Raw genomic sequence first — 26,764 nt, 5'->3', positions numbered from 1 at the left:
GACTTCTCCTAATTGTGGTTTCCTCACGTAAATGGTATAATACTATCTACCTCATGGAGTTTCTTGTTGGGACTACAGGAGCAAAGTGCTGATTTTATTGGCCATATGTAAAGTGTATTTTCCCAAGTATGAATTTTAAAATATATGTGTGAGGATACTGCCTTCCACCCCCACCGCACTTCACTGCAGACCAGATGTGATATGAAATCAGCTGGCACTGAGACCCAGGCTTGAAATCTTCTTGTTCATTTGTCTTGTTTCACAGATGAAGGAACTGAGCTGTAGAAGTGAGACAGGAATGAAATATTAAAAAAAAATAAAATATAAAAACAAATCCTGTCATTTTTCAGGCATACAATTACTTAATGGTAAATTCTGAATATATAAAAGTTAACCCAGTTTCTTTTTTAATCTTTATAGATACTTCAGATATACATTCTGGATGTTTGTGAATTTTAGACATTCAGATTTAATTGTCTATAATGTAGCAAATTAGAGGTGGCTTATTGCTAACACATGTATGTACATGTATTTCTACTAAGGTGATTTATTTAAAATTTTTGAAATCTATTTTTTGATATACTAAGACACAGAAAAATAATATCAATATTATATAAAGACTATATTTATATATTTATATAGTATATAATTTATTATATAAATATATAATAAAGATCTAGTTATAGATCTATAATATTTATAATACATAATATTAATTAGATTATATACCATACAATTAATTGACCATATTAATATAATTAATATAATACATTACATAATTATACAATATATTATTATTACAATTATGTGCATTGTGATTATATAATTCTATATATAAATATATAATGTATCACAATTATGTAATTATAATAATATATGCTTAGAATTATATATAATTAATATTATATTATAATATAATATTAATGTTGATATATAAACATTATATAATATGCATTATATAAATATTATATTATATATTATATTGATATGATATTAATATAATATATAAATCTATATATAAATATATAAATCTATATATAATTCCCATATGTTCATTGCCCACATTCCCCAAATATCAACATTTTACTATATTTAGCTTTATCTCTCTTTAAGGAAATAATCTTTCTTTTCACATTCTTTTAGGATAAGTGCAGACTTGGTACTCTTTCACCCTCAAGACATTGTAGTGTAAATTTCGTAAATGCAAGAACATTCACTCATACAGTCACAGTGCAATTACCAAATGCAGGATATTAATACTGATACAATACTATTATCTAATATTTTTACTTAAATAATGTTTACCTAATTGCCGCATTAATATACTTTAAGAAGCCCATGAGAGTATTTCAGGCATGGAAAGCCAAGACACTCTGGCAGAAAAAAAAATGACCTAAATGAAAGATCTCTGTGAGTGAGATCCCAGTGGAAAGAATGGGACATCAAAGAAGGAGGTAGTTTTCTCTGAAGGAAGGAGAGAACTTCCACTTTGACTATGACCTTGTCTAAATAAGATCGGAGCTGGCGAACTCAAGATGCTTCCATAGCCTTGGCAGCTCATGACAAAAGCCCAGGGTGATTACTGACGCCATAAACTAGAGTGTCAAATTGTTAAGTCAACAACAGGAGTCACTGTGCACTTACTCCCCATGTAGGATCTCTGTCCTTAAAGTGTTGTACTATGTGAATTAATGGTGTAACTAGTACTCAAACAGTACTTTATACTTTGTGTATCTGTGTGTGTGCAAACTGTTGAAATCTTTACTTAATATATACTAAATTGATCTTCTGTATATAAAGATAATTGAAAATGAATCTTGATGTGGATGGGATAGGAGAGGGAGCGGGAGATGGGAGGGTTGCAGGTGGGATGGAGGTTATGGGGGAAAAAGCTGCTATAATACAAAAGTTGTACTTTGGAAATTCATATTTATTAAATAAAAGTTAAAGAAATGTACTTTATGAAAAAATATTCTGGTCCAGAATCACATATTGCATTTGGTTATTGATCTCTTTGATATCACTTTATCTGAAACTTATTCTTCCTGTGTCTTTTATTGACTTGACATTTTTAAGGACTAAAGGCAAGATATTTTTCAGAATTTCTATTTCTTTCAATGCATCATACATTATTTAGTTAAATAAGCTTAAATTCTGTTGCTGCAAGTATTATTTTCTTTGGTGTTATTTATTCTTGCTATTGAATTTGCTGTAAAATTTTTTTAAGAAATCTAATATTAAGAATTATTTGCAAGTTCTTAGGTTAAAATATGCTGCAAGATGAATCATTTCACATATTGTAGTAAGTAAAGTTTAAGAGAAGTTCAAATTTATCCAGTTTTCCTCCTTCCCCACTATTCTTAGTGAGCATACTCTAATAAGACAAGCACAAGAATCCTCTGAGATGGTTTGAATCTGAGTAGACATGTACTTTGTCTTAAGAATTTAAAGGGAAAACAACTCTTTGTGTTCATTAAATATTCCTCCCAAACCAGTGTGAACTAATTTTGAAATATGCCCTTAATAGGTTAATCTCTAAAACCCCCAAATTTCAGAGTTCTTGCCAACATTTGTGTTATTTTAACTACTTACCTACACTTTTCCTTATTCTGTACTTTGATAGCGCGAGGGGAAACCTTAGTTTTAAAGAAATCATTTCGTTCTTAAACAAAAATGAGCTTTAGCAATCTGTACTTTAGTTAATTTGTTTTGTTTGCATTTTCTCTGCTTCTCCAGCCAATCAAAAACCCACCATCAGGGAAGAAATATGTTAGATGCCCTTGTAATTGTCTCCTCATTTGTAAGGACACATCTCGGCGAATAGGATGTCCTAGACCCAACTGGTAAGAGATAAAGATTTATTCTTGCATTCATTTGTTCATTCAACTATAATTCATGTAAGACTCATTATATGCCAGGCTTTGTTCTGATTGAGTCTTTGTCCTCAAAGCAATTACAGACCCTAAATTATTTTTTGTTAAAGGAATGATGTGTTATGAACTTAACTGGCATAGATACTTATAAGATATAATATTCTTGAATTAATCATGTTTTCTTCATGTTATATAAGTACTTAGTGTACTGTAATCAGTGACTCATTGAACCTATTTTAAAATACTCAGTTTGAGATAATGAATCATGTGGACATGTTTCAGTTGTCATGTGTATCTCATTATATGCTACTCTGGTCTCTACTAAGCATAATGTATACAATACATTTTGAAATTATTTTCCCAGGTTAAATGCTATTATAGATGTGTGCACATACCAGTATATAAAGAACTTAACTATTTTTTTTCCTATGATCTCTCGGACTTTTTGATCGTTACTCATATCTATCATTTGATGTTAGACTGGAGAATATAAAGAAAAGGATGCTCCCATTTTGCTTTTTTTCCATGTATGATTAAGTAGATATCAAGGAATTCTGGAATGCTAAGAAATCTAGTTGCGACTCACCAGTTTGGTACCTTCATGGCACAGACACATTTTAACTGTAGAACGTTTTTAACTTACTCAGTCTTCTGTCAAACTCAAGTCTTTTTTCCCTGGATAGGGAATGAAAATATTTTCTGGGTTGAACTTATAAAAACTTAGAAATGTCAGGTAAGTGATTCCTAAGGTCACCGATTAGGACCAATGTATAAAATATAGTTTCCATTCCTGTTTAAGAAAACTGATTTTTTTTTTTGCCCCTGATTGATTACTATGACTTTATGGTATTTTTATTCCCAAAGATTGACACTCATTTCACTTAGTTTATAAAATAAATAATAACTGTACATATTTTCAATTATATATCCCATGTGTTTGGCCATAAGCTATGAGTTTTGCCCTGAGTCCGTCTGGAGGATAGTGAAGTTGTTTCCTTTCTATTTCCACAGTAGACGCATAATCACCCTTGGCCCAGTAATGCTTATTTCTGAAGAACAGCCAGCTCAGCCTGCTTTGCCAATCCAACCAGAAGGTACAAGGGTTGTGTGTGGACACTGTGGAAACACATTCCTGGTAAGCAACTGGACTTTTGTCATGGGTCATCAATCTGTAAATATAGGTCATAATTTTATAGATTTGGCTACTACTTACAGTTTCATAGTTGTGTTCAAGGACACATTGATCAAAATGTTAAAATAGAGCCTTACTTAGGAATATAGATAATCAGAGATGCAGATAGGGAAGTAGCATCTTTTGTGATTTAATTAAAAAGCAAAACCTATGATTCATTCAACTGCAACAAGGAGTCTCTCCAGGTGGGACAATGAGAAATAGTACCATTTTCTCCAGGCTGAATCTTAGACGTACTCTTGCCCACTGGGCAGAAGCTACTGCTTCATGACTTCCAAGACTCAAGAAAAGGTCTCATTATAATTTATCAAAAATATTCCAGCTTTTAAAATTATTCTTGAAGTAATGACAATTAGCTGTCATACTCATAATTAATAAACCACTGGATAAGATATATGTGAATTAATGGTAAAGCTAGTATTCAAACAGTACTTTATACGTTGTGTGTCTCTGTGAGTGTAAACTGTTGAAATCTTTACTTAGTAAAGTGGAAAACCACTATAATCCAAAAGTTGTACTTTTGAAATTTATATTTATTAAATAAAGGTTTAAAAAAAGAAAAAAAGAGTATATACAATTTGACATGAGCACAAGTTATGGAAGTAGTTGTAATATTTCTAACTTCAACTCAAAATTTGATTTAAAAAAGTTAATTTCATAATGAATTACTTTGTCAGAAAGGGTAAGAACAGAATTTCTTTTGTTATTGACCATTTATAGGAGACACAAGATTTGCTTCAGAACTTGAGTATTTAAGGTGACTTTCAGAAAGTAGCATAGGGGGTCAATAAACCTGCAGTCACTAAAAATGGATAGGCCTAAGAAAGAGTAGGTCATTTGTTTTATTCTCCCTTCTAATTTTTACTTGCACTAAAGTAAGTCATGAACATAATTCTAAATGTCAGATTGGGCTGTAATCTCATCAAGCTGACCCACAGTTACCACCCTTTAAATACTTTCAGCTCTTCCAGCTGCACTGTTATTGATTCCTATGTGTTAACATTGTCTGCTTATCCTTCTTCTCTTTGGTTAAGAACATTTTAGGTATTACCCACCACCTTCTAATATTTAACTTGTGGATTTAGTACTCATGCCTCCTACTCTATTCCTTTCCATACTTTCAGTGGAATTATATTTTGTTCCATACATGTTTAGTATTCATTTACTTTCTTATGCCTAAGTATTTTTTGATTAGATAAATTACATTCATAGCTAAGCGAAGTAGTATGGTACATGTGTCTTATATGCTTTTCATATTTTCTTGGATTTATGAATAATTTCCATTCCCTTTTGATTTTATTTTCTACATACAAACACTAGTTCTTCCCGTATTCTGTTATAGATAGAAAACCCCTGTCTAAATGGTCAGATGCATCAGAGAATCTGTTATGTCGGCTCTCTGCTGCACAGCTGTCATCTTGGGAGCCTCCCTCTCCATCATGCTCAAATTCCCTCGGCCTCTTTCCTGTGTCAGATCCCATGCTGCGCTCACAGTGTTTGGCTTCTCCTTCGTGTTGGTGGAGCTTACCGAGAAAAGATGACTGAAAATAAATTTGAGCCCTTTTTTTCCTAAACCTTTTCAAATCAACTTCACATTCATCCCATATAATTTGCTTAGCTGTAGAATACCAGCTTGCCAGTGTTTCCTCTCAGAAATGTAAAGGCTTTCTCACGCTGTTGATGAGAAAATCAGCAGCTGTTCAGACTCTTCATCCTTTCTATATGATGTATGTTTTCATTTTTATTTCTCTTATTTTCCTCTTTCTTCTGTGATTTCCCCCCGTCTTATTAAATATCACGAGGCTATACCATGATCTTTTGTAATTCATTGTCTGGATGCTCAGTGGGCCCGCCAAACAGTTCAGTCTGCTTTTCCTGTGTCCATTTTCTTAGAGCTCCTTGTGTTAGACCACCTGGATGAATCCATTCTCTCTGTCTCTCTCTTTCTTTTTGATTTTGGCTTTTTAATTTGCTTACTGGGAAACTTCATCTAGATCTTCTAAATTTAATTTAAAATTTTCAGGTCAGATGATCTAACTTAATTTTTAATTTCCAAGAGCCTTCGTTTGTTCTCTGATTTTTTTTCCATTAAAAAATTTTTTTCTTCATTTATTTTATTTACTTGAAAAGTAAAGAGAGAGACTGGCAGATTTTTCATCTACTGCTTCACTCCCTGAAATACCTATAGTATATCTGGGGCTGGGCCAAACTCAAGCCAGAAAGCCAAGAATTCTTTGGTTCTCCCACACGGGTGGCAGGGACCCAAACACTTTTTTTCCCCCTAAATATTTATTTATTTATTTATTTGAAAGGCAGAGTTAGAGAGAGACAGAGAATCTTCCATCTGCTGGTTCACTCCCCAAATGACCTCCATGGCTGGGGCTAGGCCAGGCTGAAGGTAGGAGCCAGGAGATTCTTCTGGATCTCTCACGTGGATGCAGGGGCCCAAGCACTTGGGCCATTCTCTGCTGCTTTCTCAGGTGCATTAGCAGGGGCCCGTATTGGAATTAGAGCAGCCTGGACTCAAACTGGCACCCATATGGGATGCCAGCACTGCAGGCAGTGGTTTTACCGGCTACACCACGGCGCTGGCCTGGGATCCAAGGACTTGAGTCATCATCCACTGCCTGCTAGGGAGTGTGTTAGCAGGAAGCTGGAATGGGAAGTGAAGCTGGAACTCAAACTCAGGCATTCTGATATGGGATGTGGCATCCCAAGCAGAATCTTAACAACTGCACCAGACTCTCCTGCCCTCTTTTCCATACCATCCTCCTATTTATGACACCTTTCTGAAACTATTGAGTATTTTTTCTGAGATATCGTTCTTTTGCTGTGCCTTATCTCTGTTTTCTCCCCTCTTTTTCTGTTTGTTTTTCTTCATGACAGTTTTGTTCACAAGTTTATTTATATTTGGGAATAAGTCACTGTTTGGAATCTCTGCACACACAGGCAGGGGCTAGCTTCCCCTTGCTTCCCTGCCTCCTGCTTTTTCGATGAAGAACTGTAAACCATTAGTATCAGCAAGTCTTGTTAGGGAAAATGTCTGGTGTAAAGATCCTCTAATTTGTTGAGAGATAAGCCTGGGAGATAAGATTCTAGCTGCAGAGAGAGGTAATAGCAGTGAGAACCTTACCTTTTGTTCAGATTGAAGAGTTCAACTTAATGCCTTTGTGTTTAGAGTGGTATTTTATTCCTGCCTTCTTCCATGCTTGGAGTTTCTAAGAGCACAGGTTCCCTAGTCCAGTATCATTAGAATAAATCACTCTTTTCATTTTTTTTAAGATTTTATTGATTTATCTGAGAGGTAGAGTTACAGACGGTGAGAGGGAGAGACAGAGAGGATGGTCTTCCATCTGCTCGTTTACTCCCCAAATGGCTGAAATGGCTGGTGTGGGGAGCAACTCGAACTAGACTGTTACTGGAATTAAGACTTATTCTATACATCTGCTCTCCCACAATATGGCGCTGAGAAGGGAGAAGCAGCTTCTACACAGCTGCCTCCAGTTCAACCAATAAACAGCAGGACCTGCTCCTGATTGGAGGAGAGCAGCGTACTCGGCGTGTAGGTAGCAGAGTTGGGATTGGTGGAAGAGGACTATAAAGGAGGAGAGAGACACCATGCACCAGGAACATCTATCTGAAGGAACACCTGTGCAGCCCCTGAGAGAGCCGGCCGGCGGTGTGCCGCTCCCCTGCGGAAGTGGGGAAAGTGGCAGGGGGAACCGCCCTTCCACAGAGGTGGAAGGGTCGGTAGCCAACCCGGGAAGAACCAGCAGCAAACCCGGGAAGGGCCGAGCAGACAAAAGAACAGCGCAGGGTCCTGTGTCGTTCCTCCGCGAAGAGGGGGAGCGACAGGCTGGAGCTGAGCCGATCTGAAGCCAGGAGCCAGGAGCCAGGAGTCGGGGGCTTCTTCTGGTTCTCCCACGTGGGTGCAGGGGCCAAAGCACTTGGGTCATCCTCCACTGCTTTCCCAGGCCACAGCAGGGAGTTGGGTCAGAAGAGGAGCAGCCCAGACTAGAACTGGTGCCCATATGGGATGCTGGCACCACAGGTGGAGGATTAACCTGTGCCACAGAGCTGGCCCCAATCACTCCTTTTTTGAATATGTTGGGGAAGGGTAGTTTTCTGGTTCTGTGGTAAAGGGAGAGAGTTCACAAGCATTACTCCTTTTTTTTCCCTAGATTTATTGGAATATAAGCAACAAACAGAAATCGTATACTCATACATTTAAGGTGTACAAGTTGGTGTTTTGATACCCATATGCATTGTGAAATGTCTGCCACAAGCAAATTAATATTTTGCTCACCTCATATAGTTATTGTTTGCATGTGTGATGAGACCCTTAAGATCTGTACTCTCAGTAAATTTCAAGTAAAAAAATGAGTTTTATTAACTATAGTCATCACATTGTATATTAGATCTCAGTAAACTATTCATCATGCCTAACTGAAACTTTGTACTTTTCAACCCACATCTTCCTGTTTCCCTCTCCATCTCACTGTTCTACCTTCTGCAACAATGAGTCTGACTGTTTCAGATTCCACTGAGAGGCACAATCATGCAGTGTTCTTCTTTCTGTATCTGGTTTGTTTTTACTTAGCTTAATGTCTTCCAGGTTCATCCATGTTGTCATATATGATGGGATTTCTTTCTGTTTTTTTAATGCTGAAAAAGAATTCATTGCATGTATGTGCCACAATTTCTTTATCCATTCATTTGCTTATGAGCCGGTGATTGTTTCTGTATCTTGATTTTTGTGATTAGTCCTATCACGAACATGAGAGTGCAAGTTCCTGATTTTATTTCTAGCTTTAAGTTCCATCTTTGAAAGTAGGTTCAATACGTGAACTGTTATGAGATTCCTCGTATGTCCCAGCCTGTTTTTATTGGCATGTCTCTCTGCAGGGAGTTGAGTTCCAAATCATTTCACTAAGTCACTTGCCAAGTCTCTGTTTGCTTTCAATTGTCTAAAACTTTGAAGCCATAGTCCTTCCAGTTTTATTTGTCTTTAAGGTATTATACATTGTAAAATTCATATATGATCATTTTAGTCATATTTGGAACAGGAAATGTATATACATGCATTTATTCAACTTGCTACATTTACACAGAATTGTTAGAATTTTTCTAATCCAGAAGGACACGGTAAAAACCTTCCTTGCTTTTAAATTTCATCGATTAAATCAGCAACTGAGCATACAAATTAGAAAATATACATGGTGGGATGGGTAACAGATTTTCATTTTAAAAATTGTAATATATTGACTTTGTAGATGCCAAGCATATTCATTGTTAAATATATGGGGAACATATTTATATTCCTTTTCTTTCTTATATTTAGATAACTATATTTTGAAATTACAATTTATAAATCTAGATAGATTTTTTTCAACTTACTTCATCTGCCTTCCATAATTACCTTATATTCTGCTCTGTTCTGTTTTATATTCCAAATCCTTGCCAATGTATGATCCTTGTAGCCACATTACAAATGAGCTGATTTCATTATTGAACAATATAGATTGAGTATATGCTAGACACTGGGTTAGGTACTGGGGGAACAATGGTGAACACAGTCTCTGCCTTTGTGGTATTTTCTAATCTAATAGGCAGAGACAGACAATTTAAATAAGAATTACATGAAATGTATTTGGACCGAGTAGGGAAAGACAGAATGCATTAGTGTATACACAGATCACCTAGCCTGGAGGACGTGATGTTTTTCTAATATTGGAAAGCTTTAGTAGAGCTTGATGCTTCATTCTGTTTATACAAATGCTGTGCCTAGAATGGATTGCATAGGAGCAAACTTTAAGATGTACAAGATGGGGTGTTTAGCTTTATTATTCAAAAAAGTATTGATGATGGTCAGGAATAACATAAAGAATATGAGAATTGCCATACTATTAATAGAGTGGAAAAGACAATGACCGAAAATGGGAAATTAGATAACTTTTGCAAAGATTTATATTTAATATTTTGGAATAATCTGTCAGTGAATTCTAGAGAATAATCTAATTGAGAGTTTAGAAAGATGTGTGTGACATGATTTTTGTTATTATTTTTTCTTTTTTATAGAATTTATTTGAGGGAGGGAGAGAGAGAAATAGAGGGAGAGGGAGAGAGAGAGAGAGGAAACTCTCATATGCTGATTCACTTTTCAAATGCCTAAAACAAACTGGGGTGGGGCCATGCAGAAACTTGGAACTAGGACATCAATTCAAGTCTTCTAAGTAGATGGCAGGGATCCAACAATCCCCACTGCCTCTCAAGGTTTGCATTAGCAGGAAGCTGGAATTAGGAGGTGGACCCAGGAGTTAAAAGTAGGTACTCCAGTGTTAGAAGCAGGCAGGCATTCTCACTGGTCTTTAAACTGCTAGATAAAATTTTAAAATTATTTTAAAAACTAATTTATACAACTAGGTACCTCTCCAGTTATTAAAATAATATGCAAGCCAGAGATTAACTTCTAATTTAACATAGTGTTTAACGAGTGGTATAAAAAAAAAAAAAGAAAAACTGTTCCTAAACAGTCAAGACAAGGGCTGTTCAAAGTCATCACATCTCAAAGTGTCAATTTCACTTCTATAGAAGTTGAGGGATGTTTGGATTGATTCCATTTCTTAGCTATTGTGAATTGAGCTGCAATAAACATGGGGGTACTGGTAACTCTTGAATATGCTGATTTCATTTCTCTTGGGTAAATTCCTAGGAGTGAGATGGTTGGCTCATATGGTAGTTCTATATTCAGATTTCTGAGGTAACTCCTTATTGTCTTCCACAATGGTTATACCAGTTTACATTCCCACCAACAGTGGATTAGCGTACCTTTTTCTCCACATCCTGGCCAGTGTTTGTTGTTTGTTGATTTCTGTATGAAAGCCATTCTAACAGGAGTGAGGTGAAACCTCATTATAGTTTTGATTTGCATTTCCCTGATGGCTAGTGATCCTGAGTTTTTTCAATGTGTCAGATTTTGCCATTTGGATTTCCTCTTTTGAAAAATACCTAAGTCCTTTGTCCATTTCTTAACTGGGTTGTTTGTTTTGTTGTTTTTGAGTTTCTTGAGCTCTTTATATATTCTGGTTATTAATCTTTTATCAACTGCATAGTTTGCAAATAATTTCTCCCATTCTGTCGGTTGCCTCTTTGCTTTGCTGAATATTTCTTGTGCAGTGCAGAAGCTTCTCAGCTTGATGTAATCCCATTTGTTAATTTTGGCTTTGATTGCCTGTGTTCCTGGGTCTTTTCCAAGAGGTCTTTGCTTTTGCATTGTCTTGTAGGGTTTTGTTCTTTAATAATTTGATGGTATAGGGGTCGACACTGTGGTATAGTGGGTAAAGCCACCGTCTGCAGTGATGGCATCCCATATGGGCACTGGTTCGAGACATGGCTGTTCCACTTCCAATCCAGCTCTCTGCTATGGCCTGGGAAAGCAGTGGAAGATGACCCACTTGGGTCATCTTGGGCCCCTGCACCCACATGGGAGACCCGGAAGAAGCTTCTGGCTCCTGGATCCTGGCTTCAGATTGGCACAGCTGCAGCCATTGCAGCCATCTAGGGAGTAAACCAGTGGATGGATGACCTCTCTCTCTCTGCCTCTCCTTCTCTTTCTCTGTGTAACTCTTGACTTTCAGATAAAATCTTTAAAAAAATAATTTGATGATATTAGGTCATAGATTTCATTCTATAGGTCTTTGATCCCTTTTGAAAAGATTTTTGTATGAGGTATAAGGTAGGGGTCTTGCTTCATACTTCTGCAAGTAGAGATCCAGTTTTCCCTTCACTAATTTTTGAAGAGACTATCCTTTCTCCTGGGGTTTATTTTAGCTCCTTTGTCAAAGGTGTTGGTTGTAGATGCGTGGGTTGATTTCTGGCATCTCTATTCTGTTTCATTGGTTTATCCATCTCTTTTTTACCAGGCTGTTCTGATGAAAACTGCCCTGTAGTATGTCTTGAAATCTGGTATTGTGATACCTCTGACTTTGTTTTTGTTGTATAAGATTGCTTTAGCTATTTGGGCTCTTCTTTGTTTCTATATGAGTTTCAACATCATTTTTTATATATTTGAGAAGAATGTCCTTGGTATTTGATTGGTATTGCACTGAATCTGAAAATTGCTTTCAGTAGTATGGACATTTTGATAATACTGATTCTTCTAATCCATGAACATGGGAGTTTTTTCCATTTTTTGTGTCTTATATTTCTCCCTTTAATGTTTTAATGTTTTGTAACACTAATTGTAGAGATACTGGTTCAAAAATATTGGTTCAAAATATTCCAAGGTATTTAATTTTTTTGCAGCTATTGTGCATTTATTGATCTTAGAAGTTCTTTCTCAGCTGTGGCATTGTCTGTGTATGCAAAGGCTATTGATTTGTGTGTGTTGATTTTATATCCTGCCACTTTACCAAACTCTTCTTTGAGTTCCAGTAGTCTCTTAGTGGAGTCTTTTGGATCCCCTATATATAGAATCATGTCATTTGCGAATGGGGATAGCTTGACTTTCTCCTTCCCAATTTGAATCTCTTTGGTTACTTTTTTTGGCATAATGGTTCTGGCTAAATCTTCTTGGACTATATTAAATAGCAGTGGTTGAGAGTGGGCATCCTTGTCTGGTTCCAGATCTCAGTGGGAATGCTTCTAACTTTTCCTGATTCCATATGAATGGGGTTATGGCCATGGGTTAGTCATAATTTGCCTTGATTGTGTTGAGGAATGTTCCTTCTATACCCAATTTGCTTAGAGTTTTCATCCTGAAAGAATGTTGTATTTTATCAAATGCTTTCTCTGCATCCACTGAGATAATTATATGGTTTTTGTTCTTCATTTTTTTAAATGTCGTGTATTTTACATTGATTGATGAGTGAATGTTGAACCATCCCTGCATACCAGAGATAAATCCCAATTGGTCTGGGTGAATGATGTTTCTGATGTGTTGCTGGATTCAATTAACTAGTATTTTGTTGAGAGTTTTTGCATCTGTGTTCATCAGGGAAATTGGTCTTTTGTATCTTTTTGAGTTTTAGGAATTAAGGTAATTCTGTTTTCATAGAAGGAGTTTGGGAGGATATCTTTTCTTTCAATTATTTTGAATAGCTTGAGAATAGTTGAAGTTGGTTCTTTAAATGTCTGTTAGAATTCAGTAGTGAATCCATCTGGTCCTGGCCATTCTTTATTGGGAAGGTCTTTATAACTGATGCAGTCTCAATTTTGGTTATTGGTCTGTTTAGGTTTTCTATGTCTTCATGGTCAATTTAGGTAGATTGTATATGCCCAAGAATCTGTCCACTTCTAGGTCTCACGAGTTGTTGGCATAAACCTCTTTGTACTAATTCCTGATGATTCTTTTTATTTGTGATGTCTGTTGTTACATTTCCTTTTTCATCTCTAATTCTATTGATTTGGGTCTTCTCCCTCAATTTTTTGGTTAGTTGCACCAATGATGTGTCAATTTTGTTTAGTTTTTCAAAAAACCATCTCTTCGTTTTGCTGATCTTTTGTATTTTTTTGTTTGTTTCAATTTTGTTTATTTCTTCTCTAATTTTAAGCATTTTTTCTCCTACTAATTTTGGGTTTTGTTTCCTGTTGTTTTCTAGGTGCTTGAGAAGCATTGATAGCTCCTTTATTTGGTACCTCTCCAATTTCTTGATATAGGCACCAATCGCTATAAACATTTGTCTTAACACTGCTTTTGCTCTATTCCAGAAGTTTTGATATGTTGTATTGTTGTTTTCATTCATTTCCAGAAATTTTTGATTTATGATTTGGTTTCTTCTATGATCCACTGTTCATTTAGGAGTATGTTGTTCAGTTTCCATGTGTTTGCTTATGTTCTAAAGATTCTTGAGTTGTTGATTTCCAACTTAATTTCATTGTGGTCAGAGAAGATACATGGTATGATTTCAATTTTTTTTTAATTTTCTGAGACTTGCTTTGTGGCCTAGCATGTACTGTATCCTAAAGAAATTTCCATGCACTGGTGAGTAGAATCTGTGTTCTGCAACTGTAGGATGAAATGTTCTGTAGATATTCTTTAGGTCCATTTGGTCTATAATGTTGATTAACCCTGTTGTTTCCTTGCTCATTTTCTGTCTGGCTTATCTGTCCATTGCTGAAAGAGGGTATTGAAGTTCCCCATTACTATTGTGTTGGAGAACATATCTCCCTTTAGATCTATTAACATTTTTTTTAAATATCCAGATGCCCTGTAATTGGGCGCATATACATTTATTATAGTCACATCTTCCTGTTGAATTGATCCCTTAACCATTACATAGTACCCTTCTTTGTCTCTTTTAACAGTTTTTGTGTTAAAGTCTATTATGTCTGTTATTAGTATAGCTATATCAAATCTTTTTTGGTTTCCATTAACATGGAATATCCTTTTTCATCATTCCTGTCATGTATGGATTTCTTTAATTCATGGATTTGCTTGTGCTTACTTCTGAGGTATCCTACGATCAATTTTTTGAATTCTGTTCCTTGTATTTCTTTAATCTCTTCATCTCCACAGTCTAATATTTAAGTGTTATGTTCCTTTGGAGGCATCATGTTATCTTGTTTCTTGAATTCCTGCATTTATCTTTATGCAGTTGTACAGATACTTGATTTTTTTTTCCTCTGTGATGGCTTTTGTCTCTGGACTATTCCTCTGTGGCTTAGTGGAGCGTCTGTTCTTTCAGTGAATAACCAGAGGCATGTGCTGGGTGTAGCCAGGGAGCTCTGTTCAGTGCTCCAGGATGAGGCAAATGTCCAAGGTAACCCCAAAGTTTGTTGTTGTTTTTTTTTTTTTTTTTTTTTTTTTTTTTTTTAATCAGAGGGGCGGGTTGTTCAGCTCTGTTGCCATAGTCTCACACTCACCTCCTTCTCCAAGGAAACCAATGTCCAAGCACTAGCCCCAGTGGGTGCAATATTCATCCATGCTGCCACAAGAACCACACAAAGGATCCATGCAGTTCTCATTGTGAGCACAGATCCCACAGTAATGACCCTCTTCAGGCAATCAGGGAGCCTTGAGTGTGCAGAGTCACCAACAGTGACTGCCCAGAGACTAAGCCATACCCCATGCCCTCCCACTCAGCCACAGTGTTTTCACTGTGTGTCCCAGAATACAAGGCTCCCAACAGTTACAGGTGCCTAACCCCCTGTCAGTTCTCCCAGCCAGACAGGTGTCTCAGCTGGTTGGTGAGCGTGCAGACACAAGCTGGTGCATCTGTTACATACATCCAAAATGACACCTTCCTTCTCTCAGCCAGTTACAGAACACCAGTGCCGGGTGGTCCGGTAGAGAGAAATATGCCTCCCTTCTATTTTCCCTCTAGGTTGGCAGGTGCACTGTCCCGCACAGGACTCTAAGCCAAACTCACACCAGGCTCTTCCCACAGCTTTATCACCAGTGGCTTGGGCTACTGCAGTCTGGTCTCACCTCACTCTCCAAAGCGGGTGCTGACACTCTCAGCTGCTGGGGTCTTGAGTTGTGCATGTCCACACCCTCCATGTAGATCCACAGTGTCCCTCCAATTTGCATGGAGTTTCATCTGCAGTTTTCTCCCTAGCTCTTCCCTGAGAGTACGCTCTCTCCACTTTTATCTGTCTTCCCCTAGACTAGAGCAGCAAGCTCCTTCCCTATTCTGCCATCTTGGAATCTCCTGAGATTAAGTTCTAAAACTTGTTCTTTTTTACTTAATCTTCAGTGCAGACAAGTGAATCATATCAGCACAGTGATTATGATTAAAAATTTTAATTTTTTTAAAAAGAAATGACATTTTCAGTTAAAATATGATATTTTAATATGGTTGCAAAGTTTCTGGAGATTAAAGTTTTTGATGATAGGGGATATAATAAATACTTAGAGGGTGAGTTTTGCTTTTTAGAGTTTCAGATTAATTAGAGATGCTCGGTGCTATGAAGAATGTACTCACTACAGAGCTCTTAATTCTGACTTACAGCCTTATCCTTGTTATTATGCTGATCATGAATAATTGTATATTCTTTGTAGTAGTTTCTTTACTCTTGAAACTTTGACTATTAGAATAATTCACTTGTTTATTCCCTACTTTGTTTCAAACTTGGTTTTCAAGGTCTAAAAATCTATTGAGACAAGTTAAAAATATATTAATTTCAAAAGGATTGAAGATAAAATACAAAAAATGTCCAGAGAAATAGAAATAGGACAGAAAAATATGAATTAATGTATAATACTTATTCCTGAAGAGTTGAAAAAATTAGCTCTGAGTTTTCTAGAATCATGAAAAGAGAAAATCTCCTAGCACATCATCCCATATACTTTAAGTCATTTCTAGATTACTTATAATATCCAATACAATGTAAATATCATGTAAATAGTTGCTGATTATATTGCTTAGGGAATAATGACCAGGATAAAAAAGTCTGTGGGTGTTCAATGCAAACAGAGTTTTTTTTTCCAAGTTAGTTGAATCCATGGATGCAGAACCCACTGATAATGAAGGCCCACTGTTAGGTTATATGCAAATGCTGCATGATTTCATATAAGAAACTTTAGCATCCTGGTATTTTGGCATCCATGAGGGTGTCCTGGAACTAATCTCTTTTGGACCAAGGGGTGACTGTATTTAGATAACAAAACCAGATGTGTTAGGTTGCTGACTGTGTAACTTACTAATTACACAGTAAAATCTTCCTAATTACACAATAAAATCTGAACTGTTTTCTCAGTTACAATTGAGTTCACCACAAATAATCTGTGCTAAAATAAAGAACACTGTAAAATGATAGTCCACTGGAATATCTATGTGAATGTATTAGCCTCAACTCAGGGAATTAGAGTTATTATTGACTCAAGAGCTTTGTAATTGCCTTCTCAAACTATCTTGCTTCTTTTAACTAAGCACACAGAACAAGACAAAAATAAATCCAGAAAAACTGAAATTTGTCCTTGTTAGGTAACATTTGAAATGACATTACAAATTCAGGAACTGTCCTAAACCTATTACAGAAGTATAAAAGAACATTTACTAATATTTCTTTCCTCTTTCACTGCTTAATACTCTGTACCAGTTTCTAAATGTAGGTATGGATGTATTTCTTTCTGTGTTTCTGTGAGAGAGGTCATATTAAGGTTAATTAAATTTTATAGGATTTGAAATGAATATGAAGAAAAAAGAATCCAGAAAACTTAAATTTTTTTTTTTTTTTTTTTTTTTTTTTTTTTTTTTTTTTTTTTTTATGACAGGCAGAGTGGACAGTGAGAGAGAGAGACAGAGAGAAAGGTCTTCCTTTTGCCGTTGGTTCACCCTCCAATGGCCGCCGCGGCTGGCGCGCTGCGGCCGGCGCACCGCGCTGATCCGATGGCAGGAGCCAGGAGCCAGGTGCTTTTCCTGGTCTCCCATGGGGTGCAGGGCCCAAGCACCTGGGCCATCCTCCACTGCACTCCCTGGCCACAGCAGAGGGCTGGCCTGGAAGAGGGGCAACCGGGACAGAATCCGGCACCCCGACCGGGACTAGAACCCGGTGTGCCGGCGCCGCTAGGCGGAGGATTAGCCTAGTGAGCCGCGGCGCCGGCCCAGAAAACTTAAATTTGTTTCTTCTTTTCTTAAATCTGATCACAAAAGAAAAAATAAAAAGCATGTATCAGATATTTTAAAAGATATCTTCTTTTGCATGGAAAACATTTGAACATGTATAAGTTATTGAAACCCCCCCTGTACCTATAATTTGAAGCTTCTGAAAAGAAAAATTGGTGATTTGGACTCCTAGAAAAATTAATTTTGAGAAAACTAATGTAGTTCTGATGATAAAACTGAAGTACTTAAAGAAATTCTCCTTAAACTATAAAGAAGAAAATGTACTCTGTAAGAAGGTATATAGGAAAATAAATCAGATGGAAGATTAGAAAACTTTTTTAAAATATGTTTTATGGAGTAAAGATTTACTTTAAATTTATATTGCATGTTGGTTCTAAGACTTTAACCTGTTACCAGTGTGCTATTTCATGTATCTGAATAACATTTCTATGAAGAAGGTAGCACTTTGTAGTATCTACCTTTATAGGGGAGAAAACTGCCCCAGAGTAGTTACATGTTTTTGTTATGTAAGTAATGACAGAGCAGGGGGCAGCTATCTGACTTCAGTTCCACCTGTTTCTAAGATGTTTAGTTTATGTGCTTTGTGACTTTCTCACATAAGTAATAGTAATGAATATAAATATTCAGCTATTTAGAAATGTGGCCTTCAAGATTTAAAGGAACATGTTTCAAGGTATGTGAAATACGATAACCAAAGGAGATGACCTTAATTTTGGCATCACATTTAGTTTTCGTCATAAAACAAACCTGGATTGCGTCAGAACCTTAGAAAAGTCATGGGAACTGTTTCAGGGGTGGATCCTGAACCATGCTCTACGGCAGGGGAGAAGAGAGTTGAGGGAAAAGCTCATGTAACTGGGAGAAGGCTATTGCTTCTGCTGTGATCTCTGATGACATTTAAGCCAAAAGAAACAGCTTATCAGATTGAATAATTTTCAGCTGTTTTTCTTTTCAATCCCTCTTTATTTATTTTACAGTGGATGGAACTGAGGTTCAACACTCTGGCAAAATGCCCACACTGCAAAAAAATGTAAGTTCCCTGTCTTTGGAAATACTATTGAGAAGTACTTGAAAACAATTCAGAGTTCAGAAGGCTCACATACATAGATTTTGATTTAAAGGCATACTATTGAATGACTGTGCTTAATATGTTTATGCTTTTCAAGATAAAAAAAAAGACATCTGTAAGCTAATTAGTATATTTTCTTTTGATTACATTTCCTAAAGGGAAATCATTTTCTAGGAAAGCGAAATTGCTAAAAATCAGTAACCTGGAGAGGATTTTCAAATGTCCTAAGTTGTTGTAATAATTGTCATCATTTGAAACTTACATTTATAAAGGGGCTGTAATGTAGGTGAAAATGCAAATTTTTTTGAAGTTCATAATAAGATGATTTTTAACTTTTTTTTTCATCTTCTACTTAATACTGCTGATGACTAAGTTTGTATAATTATTTGTCTGTTGTAATTATTCAATCTCTATTCCTGAATGATACAATCAAGGAAGATAGCAAAAGGAAATATAAAAATGGGAAATAGAAGATATTTTGATTAAAGACATTTTATGGCATCTATATTGAGGATCTCAAATATCATGCCAAAATTTCTTTTCTTTTATACTTTTTAAAAAAGATTTATTTATTTGAGAAGCAGAGTTACAGAGAGGAGAGATAAAGGCCTTCTGTCCGCTGGTTCATTCCCAAAATGCTGCGATTGCTGGAGCCGGGTTTGATCTGAAGCCAGGAGCCAGGAGCTTCCTCTGGGTCTCCCTCAGGGGTGCAGGAGTCCAAGCACTTGGACCATCTTCTACTGCTTTCCCAGGCAGAGAACTGGGTCAGTGAGGATAGCCAGGACATGAACCAGCACCTATATGGGATGCCAGAACCTCAGGCAGAGGCTTAACCTACTACACTACCATACCGGCCCCAGTTTCTTGATTTTCTAGGAGAACGAAGAGGAATTAATATGCAATTGAACTCACAGGTGTGATTTATTCTAGCAAAGGGATGCAAAGTTAAATCAGCAAAAGCCAATGCACATGGAGCAAAGTATAGAGGAAACTAGGAATGAGCTTCTTTTTTTAAGTTATTTTAAAAATATATTTAAGATATACAAATTTCATGCATTTCATATACACAAATTTAGGAACATAGTGATTCTTCCCATCCTCTTCCTCCCACCCACACTCTCACACTTCTTATTCCTCTCTCTCCTATTCCCACTCTTAATTTTTACAAAGATCTATTTTCAGTTTACTTTATACTCATAAGATTAACCCCACACTAAGTAAGGAGTTCAAGACGTAATATGAAGAAGAAGAAGAAAAAAAAAACCACTGTTCCTCAACAGTATAGACAAGGACTGGAAACAATCATTGATCTCAAAATGTCCCTTTCACACTTACAGATTACCTTTTAGGTACTCTATTAGTTACCACAGATCAGGGAAAACATGATATCTGTCTTTTTGGGATTGGCTTATTTCACTAAATATAATGGTTTCCATTTTGCAACAGACAGATTTTTTTTTTAGGGCTGAGTAGTGTTCCATAGTGTATATGTGCCACAATTTCTTTATCCAGTCATCAATTGATGAACATCTGGGTTGATTCCATATTTTAGCTATTGTGAGTTAAGATGCAAAGGAGTGAGCTTCAGAGAGTCCTCTTTCCATGGAGTCCTCCAGCGGTGAATTGTTACCAGATATGTGAAAGGTCTTCTGGTGAAGCACAGCAGAGATGCAACACCCAGGGCTCCTGCTGGGACTTGTCACCCAGACATACTTACAGCAAAATTCCGGATTCCAGAGGGAGACCAGATGGGTGACATGAACCATGTTGTTCATACAGTTTCATGTATTAAGCCACTGTTAGCAGTTAGGGAATGGCAGAAACTCTTGCAAAGTCTGAGTTCCCAGTTGCCAGCTAAAGGCCAACCTTGCAACCAGGGCTTTCTAAATGTCTTAGGCTCGGGCCTGCTCTGTCAATGCTTTCCTATTCACTATATGTTTTTTTTTTTTTTAAGTTTTATTTGTTTGTTTGAAAGTGAGAGTTACACAGAGAGAGAAGGAGAGGAAGAGAGAGAGGTCTTCCATTCACTGGTTCACTCCTCAATTGGCCGCATTGGCTGGAGCTGTGCTGATCTAGGATCTATTTTTAATTAACTTTATACACATACAGTTAACTCTATGTTTAGTAAAGAGTTCAACAAATAGTAAGAAGAAAAAAACAAAAACAAACAAAAAACAGTTCCTTAATAGTCAAGACAAGGGCTGTTCAGAATCATTGCTTCTCGGTGTCAATTTCACTTCTACGTATTGCCTTTTTGTTGCTCTATTAGTTATCTCCGGTCAGGGAGAACATATGGTATTTGTCCCTAGGGCTGGCTTATTTCACTAAATAAGCTGTTTTCCAGTTTCATCCATTCTGTTGCAAATGACAGAATTTCTGTGTTTTTTTTTCACCACTGTGTAGTATTCCATGGTGCACATATCCCGTAACTTCTTTATTCAATTTTCAGTTGATGGACATTTGGGTTGATTCTGTGTCTTAGCTATTGTGAATTGAGCTCCAATTTACATGGGGGTACAGATAAGTCTTACATATGCTGATTTCATTTCCCTTGGGTAGATTCCAAGGAGTGGGATGGCTGGGTCATATGGGAGGTCTGTATTCAGATTTCTGAGGTATCTCCATACTGTCTTCCATAGTGGCTTTACCAGTTTACATTCCCACCAACAGTAGGGTACCTTTTTCCCCACATCCTGGCTAGCATTTGTTGTTTGTTGATTTCTGTATGAAAGCCATTCTAAGGGGGGTGAGGTGAAATCTCATGGTGGCTTTGATTTGCATTTTCCTGATGGCTAGTGATCCTGAGCATTTTTTTCATGTGTCTGTGGCCATTTGGATTTTCTCTTTTGAAAAATGTCTGTTTAAGTCCTTTGCCCATTTCTTAACTGAGTTGTTTATTTGTTGCTGTTGAGTTTCTTGATCTCTATATATTCTGGTTGTAATCCTTTATCAGTTGTGTAGTTTGCAAATATTTTCTCCCATTCTGTCAGTTGCCTCTTCACTTTGTTGATTGTTTCTTTTTCAGTACAGAAGCTTCTCAATTTATATGTAATTTTGACTTTGATCACCTCTGGGTCCTTTCCAACAACTCTGCCTATGCCAATGTCTTGCAGGGTTTCCCCAGTGTTCTCTAATAACTTTGATGGCATTGGGTTGTAGATTTAGGTCTTTAATCCATTTTGAGTGGATTTCTGTATAAGATGTAAGGTAGGGATCTTTCTTCATACTTTTGCATGTAGTGATCCAGTTTTCCCAGCACCATTTGTTGAAGTGGCTGTCCTTGCTCCAGGGATTGATTTTAGTTACTTTATCAAAGATAAGTTGGTTGTAGATGCTTGGATTGATTTCTGATGTTTCTGTTCTGTTCCATTGGTCTATCCATCTGGTTTTTGTGCTAATTTCAGACTGTTTTGATTTTAACTACCCTGTATATGTCTTGGAGTCTGGTATTGTGATGTTTCTGGCTTTGTTTTTGTTGTATAAGATTACTTTAGGTATTTGGGGTCTCCTTTGTTTCCCTATGAATTTCATCATAGTTTTTTTCTACATCTGAGAAGAATATCCATGGTATTTTGATTGGTATTGCATTGAATCTGTAAATTGCTTTTGGGAGAATGGACATTTTGATGATCTTGATTCTTCCAATCCATGAACATGGAACATTTTTCCAATTTTTTTGTCTCTTCTATTTCTTTCTTTAATGTTTTGTAATTTTTATTGTAGAGATCTTTGATATCCCTGGTTGTATTTATTCTATGGTTTTGTTGTTGTTGTTGTTGTTGTTTTTTTTTTTTTTTTTTTTTTAGTAATCCTATGATTAATTTTCTAAATTCTGTTTCTAGCATTTCCTTGATCTCTTTGTATGGCATTCTAATATTGAAGTGTCATTGTGTTCCTCTGGGGGTTCATGTAACTTCCTTTTCTTGATTCTTTAATTTTGACTTATTTCTTGGCGTTTGTGGGATTGATTTTTAATTTTTTCTTCTGTTGGTTTTTATCTTTGGGGTTATGCTTCTGTGGCTCTTGGAGTGTCTGCCCTTTCAGTGAATACCAGGTGTCATGTGGTGGGTGTGGCCGGGGGCTCTGGTTAATGCTCTAGGGTGGGGCTAGTTTCCAGGGTAACACCCACCTTGAGCTGGCAGAACTCCAAAGCTAACTGTGCCCTACACCTTTTTGTGTAGCTACAGAGGCCCCAAAGTCTTAGGATATAGGGCTTCCACAGACACAGACCAGAGGGTGCTATTGGTGTGGGCGTTCCTTTGTCTCCTTGTTGCTCGGCCACCTTCCTGTGGAGCTCTGAGGCAGTGGGGGCTGTGGGCCGTTCCATCCGTTGGTAGCTCTGGATCACAAGTGCACACCAGAGTCCCTGGTCTAAAGCCTGCCTGCCGCTGCTGGCAGCGCTGTGTTCTGGTGTCTGTGTTCTGGTGTCTCGTCTCAATGAGCTGCAGGCATGCACATAGCACTGATTTAAAATGACCCCCACCCCCTCTCTCATCTGGGTCACAGGCTTTGTTTTGGAGAGATTGCAGCCGGCCCCCTCCACTTCCATTAGGACCCCGGGTGACCACGAGCAACTGCCAGTTCCCCGGGTCCAGTCCGGACCCACGTCATACTCTCCCTGGCTGTCCCCACAGATTACTGCAGACCCCCGCCTCCAACCCGCCCAAATGATGCTGCTGACTCAGGCTGTCCAGGGCTGTGGTTCTCTGGGTGCGTCTTAGCACTCACCACGCAGTTTCAAGCCATTTTTCCTCCTCCCATGGGGGCTTCCCCAGGACACTTTTTTCTCCTCTTTGAGTGTGTATCTGCTACCCTATTCTCCACACATTTTGTTCCTAGCTCTGTGTAGCATGCTGCTTTCTAATCCATTTTTTCCTTTGACAGCATTTTTAAACTTACACTACATTTCTACGTGTGAATTATAACTTAAACCACAGTGTTTTGACAATTAAATTTTGTAAATTGAAAATATAGAATGATATAATCTGTATGATTCTTCATGTAATATAATACCTTATCTTTTTAGGAGTAGAGAAATCTCAAGAATGAAATCTGGGGAAAATAATTAAAAGTTTCTGAAAAACAAAATATATGAGAAAAAATATTTATCTCTGTTATGATTCCTGCTAAATATAGACAGTTCTGTGAAAATAACTTCTTTATAGCATATTTTTGGCTTCAAGGGAACAAATGGTTTCTTTTTTATTTGTGAAATTAATCTTCCAAATTCTTAACGTTACTGAATTCGATAGTTGTCTGTACCTAGGAAAGCATCGTAGATAACCCCAAATAAGTACACATACAAATCTGTATTTGATAGATGCACCTGCACCCCCACAACATCTGTGAATTTGCCTGTGAATGAACACAGTTCTGTATATCACCTATTTTAACAAAAATGAGCAAACTTAGGTTGCATGTATCTCCACCAAGGACCTTACGTTGGATAAGAAAAATACTTATGGAAAATAAAAAGCAAAATACTTCTTGTTTATTAGCAGACCATGTGCTAAACACCATGATAGTTGTTCTATATACACATGTATAAGTAGCTGCAATCTTTCCAGCAATCCTTAGAATGCAGGGATTTAGCCTTGTTTTACAAATGAGAAACTGTCAGGAGAGGTTAAGGACTTGCTTAGTTAATTGTCTTAGAACAGTGACAATATTTTTTTACCAAAATAAAGATGTATTGAGTGTCTAGTCTAGATACTTCACAATTTGTTAAAATATCACAAGACAGTATGTTAATAGGAAGAATATTTTGTAACAATTACTGAAAGAACAACTTGCTTGGAAATGTGCATGGAATAAATCAGCTTAGATATCATTCTAAAAGGAAGGTTTGTAGAATTGAGTCACATGCTAAGCCGGGAAGAGCTCAGGGCAGTCACGTACTTCTTTGAGCACAGATGTGGTTATCACGTGACTACTCATAGCGGAGATGTAGGTTTTGTAGTTTTTTTTTTTTTTTAATGATTCCATTCATTAAAAAAAAAAATGATGGTTTTCTGTTGGAGTAAGATTCTGAGAGTTTTATTTCTTTTTCCTTATGTTTTAAAATTTTAATTAATTTATTTTAATTTATTTGAAAAGTAAAGTGACAGAGTATTTTCACCTGCTAGTTCACTCCTCAGATACTCACAATGTTCCCAGGTTGGGCTGGGCTGAAGCCAGGAGCTGGGAACTCAATCTGGGTCTGCCATATGCGTGGCAGGAACTCAAGTACTTGAGCTATCATCTTCTGCCTCCTATAGTGTTCATTATTAGGAAACTGGAATCAGAAGCAGAGCCTGCATCCCAAGCAGTAGCTTCATTGCTGTGCCAAATGCCTGCCCTGCATTTTATTTCTTTAAACACAAATAGTGTAACATTATTTTTAAGGTATGGGAGTTAAGTAAATCATTAGCACTAAACTACTGTGTCATGTGTTTATCTCACAGCAGATATGTGGAGAATGCATTTTCTCCTATCATGGTCGCCCATGGATGCAATGGCTGAGGCTGTTATGGCTGAACGGGGTCTTTCTATTTTATTTGGACAACCCCTGGCCACTGCTAGGTTGGAGATGTAGTTCTACCATTCTGATGTACAACTTGTACTATAATTCCATGCAGATGTTATAATGGATCTAACACTGTACAGATATTGATTTAATCCATGATAATCATCATTGAATATCATTTCTCTAACTTCACTGAGGTACTGCTTTGTGAGCCACCTCTTATCATTTTACACAATAGCAAGCTCTTGTTCTCAAATGTTATCCCATAATTTTCCTGTTTAGTGCTACCTTTTGTAAGTATTTATTAGTTCAACCAATAGTCCTGTGCTAAGTCCTGGATGCTCAAATAAAACACATAATCTTCAAGGAATTTAGTCTTATGGGCATATGGGAAGAATAGGCAAATTAGGATAAGGTTTTAAGTATGGCTAACATGCTCTACTTCGTCTGTTTAACAGCTTATAAAATCATTCAGACAAAGGACATTTTTAACTTGTTGGCACAAATGCACCATATGGTTTACTATGGACTCAAAACCTAAAATACAAAATCATACTCTAAACTTCTTAATAGGATATACATAGAGTCCTTCAAGTTTAAATCTTTGCTAACCTTTCTAGTGTTGTCTTTGTTTTCTTCCACCTCTACATGATGTACCAGATTCAACAAATTCTTCTACTTTTATAAACATATAATTTCTTAATTCTGTCTGTTAATCCCATCCTGGTTAGTTTTTTTCTTCACTCTCATTTACCTGAAAAGCATCTATTTTAACTGTTCAAGTTAGCCAGAAATCCTTTCTTGTCCTATTCATTTGCTGAAATCTTCTCTGGCAAAATGTTCATTCTACTCTTGTTCCTTGAACAAAATTCTTTTTTAATGCCCAAGCACTTCTGCTGTCTATCACCTAAAATGACCCACTCCTTCATCCATTTACATCTTTATCCTTTTTTTGTTGTTGTTGTTAAAGACTTACTTATTTTGAAAGAGTTACAGAGAGAAAGGGAGAAGGAAAGAGATGGAGAGAAGGAGATCTTCCATCTGCTGGTTTCATTCCGCAGATGGCCACATTGGCCAGGGCTGGGCCAGAACTCAGGAGCTTCATCTGGGTCTCCCACATGAGTGCAGGGGCCCAAGCACTTAGACCATCTCATGCTGCTTTTCTAGGCACATTAACAGGTTGCTGGATTGGAAGTTGAGCAGCCAGGTTAGAAGCCAGCGCCCGTATGGGATGCTGGCATTGCTGGTAGCTGCTTTATTCGTTACATCACAATGCCCACCCCTCCATCTTTGTTCTTAAGCATCTCCTAATAAAGCTATTCTTGGCTGCCTCATCTGAAAATTGTAATATGAAGAAGAATGCGTGCCACTATTTTCTTTTATAACTTTCTATAGCACTAGTTACACTAGCATTTTCCTGGTGTGCATCACAACCCTAGTGTGCCAGAGGGTGTTTTGTGAAGGAGAAGGTTAGCAAGATAAAAGTGAATGGTGGGATTGGCATTGTGGCGCAGCTGGTTAAAGCCCCAGCTTGCAGTGCTGGCATCCCATATGGGC

The 26,764-nt window shown here is 37.0% G+C and overlaps 1 protein-coding gene across 1 annotated transcript in view; it reads left to right on the top strand.

Moving 5' to 3' along the window:
- PIP4P2 (phosphatidylinositol-4,5-bisphosphate 4-phosphatase 2) overlaps nucleotides 1-26,764 on the top strand; it is a 66,969-nt gene that overhangs the window by 30,156 nt on the left and 10,049 nt on the right. The window contains exons 3-5 of the mRNA XM_002710684.5: nucleotides 2,737-2,843; nucleotides 3,885-4,008; nucleotides 18,611-18,663. Of these exons, the coding sequence (XP_002710730.1) occupies nucleotides 2,737-2,843; nucleotides 3,885-4,008; nucleotides 18,611-18,663 (284 nt within the window). The remainder of the gene's footprint in view (nucleotides 1-2,736; nucleotides 2,844-3,884; nucleotides 4,009-18,610; nucleotides 18,664-26,764) is intronic.

The sequence above is a fragment of the Oryctolagus cuniculus genome, chromosome 6, assembly GCF_964237555.1.
Source record: "Oryctolagus cuniculus chromosome 6, mOryCun1.1, whole genome shotgun sequence".
Classification (NCBI taxonomy): domain Eukaryota; kingdom Metazoa; phylum Chordata; class Mammalia; order Lagomorpha; family Leporidae; genus Oryctolagus; species Oryctolagus cuniculus.
The sequence above is the reverse complement of the archived record's forward strand: the minus strand, read 5'-3'. Positions and strand labels throughout refer to the sequence as shown.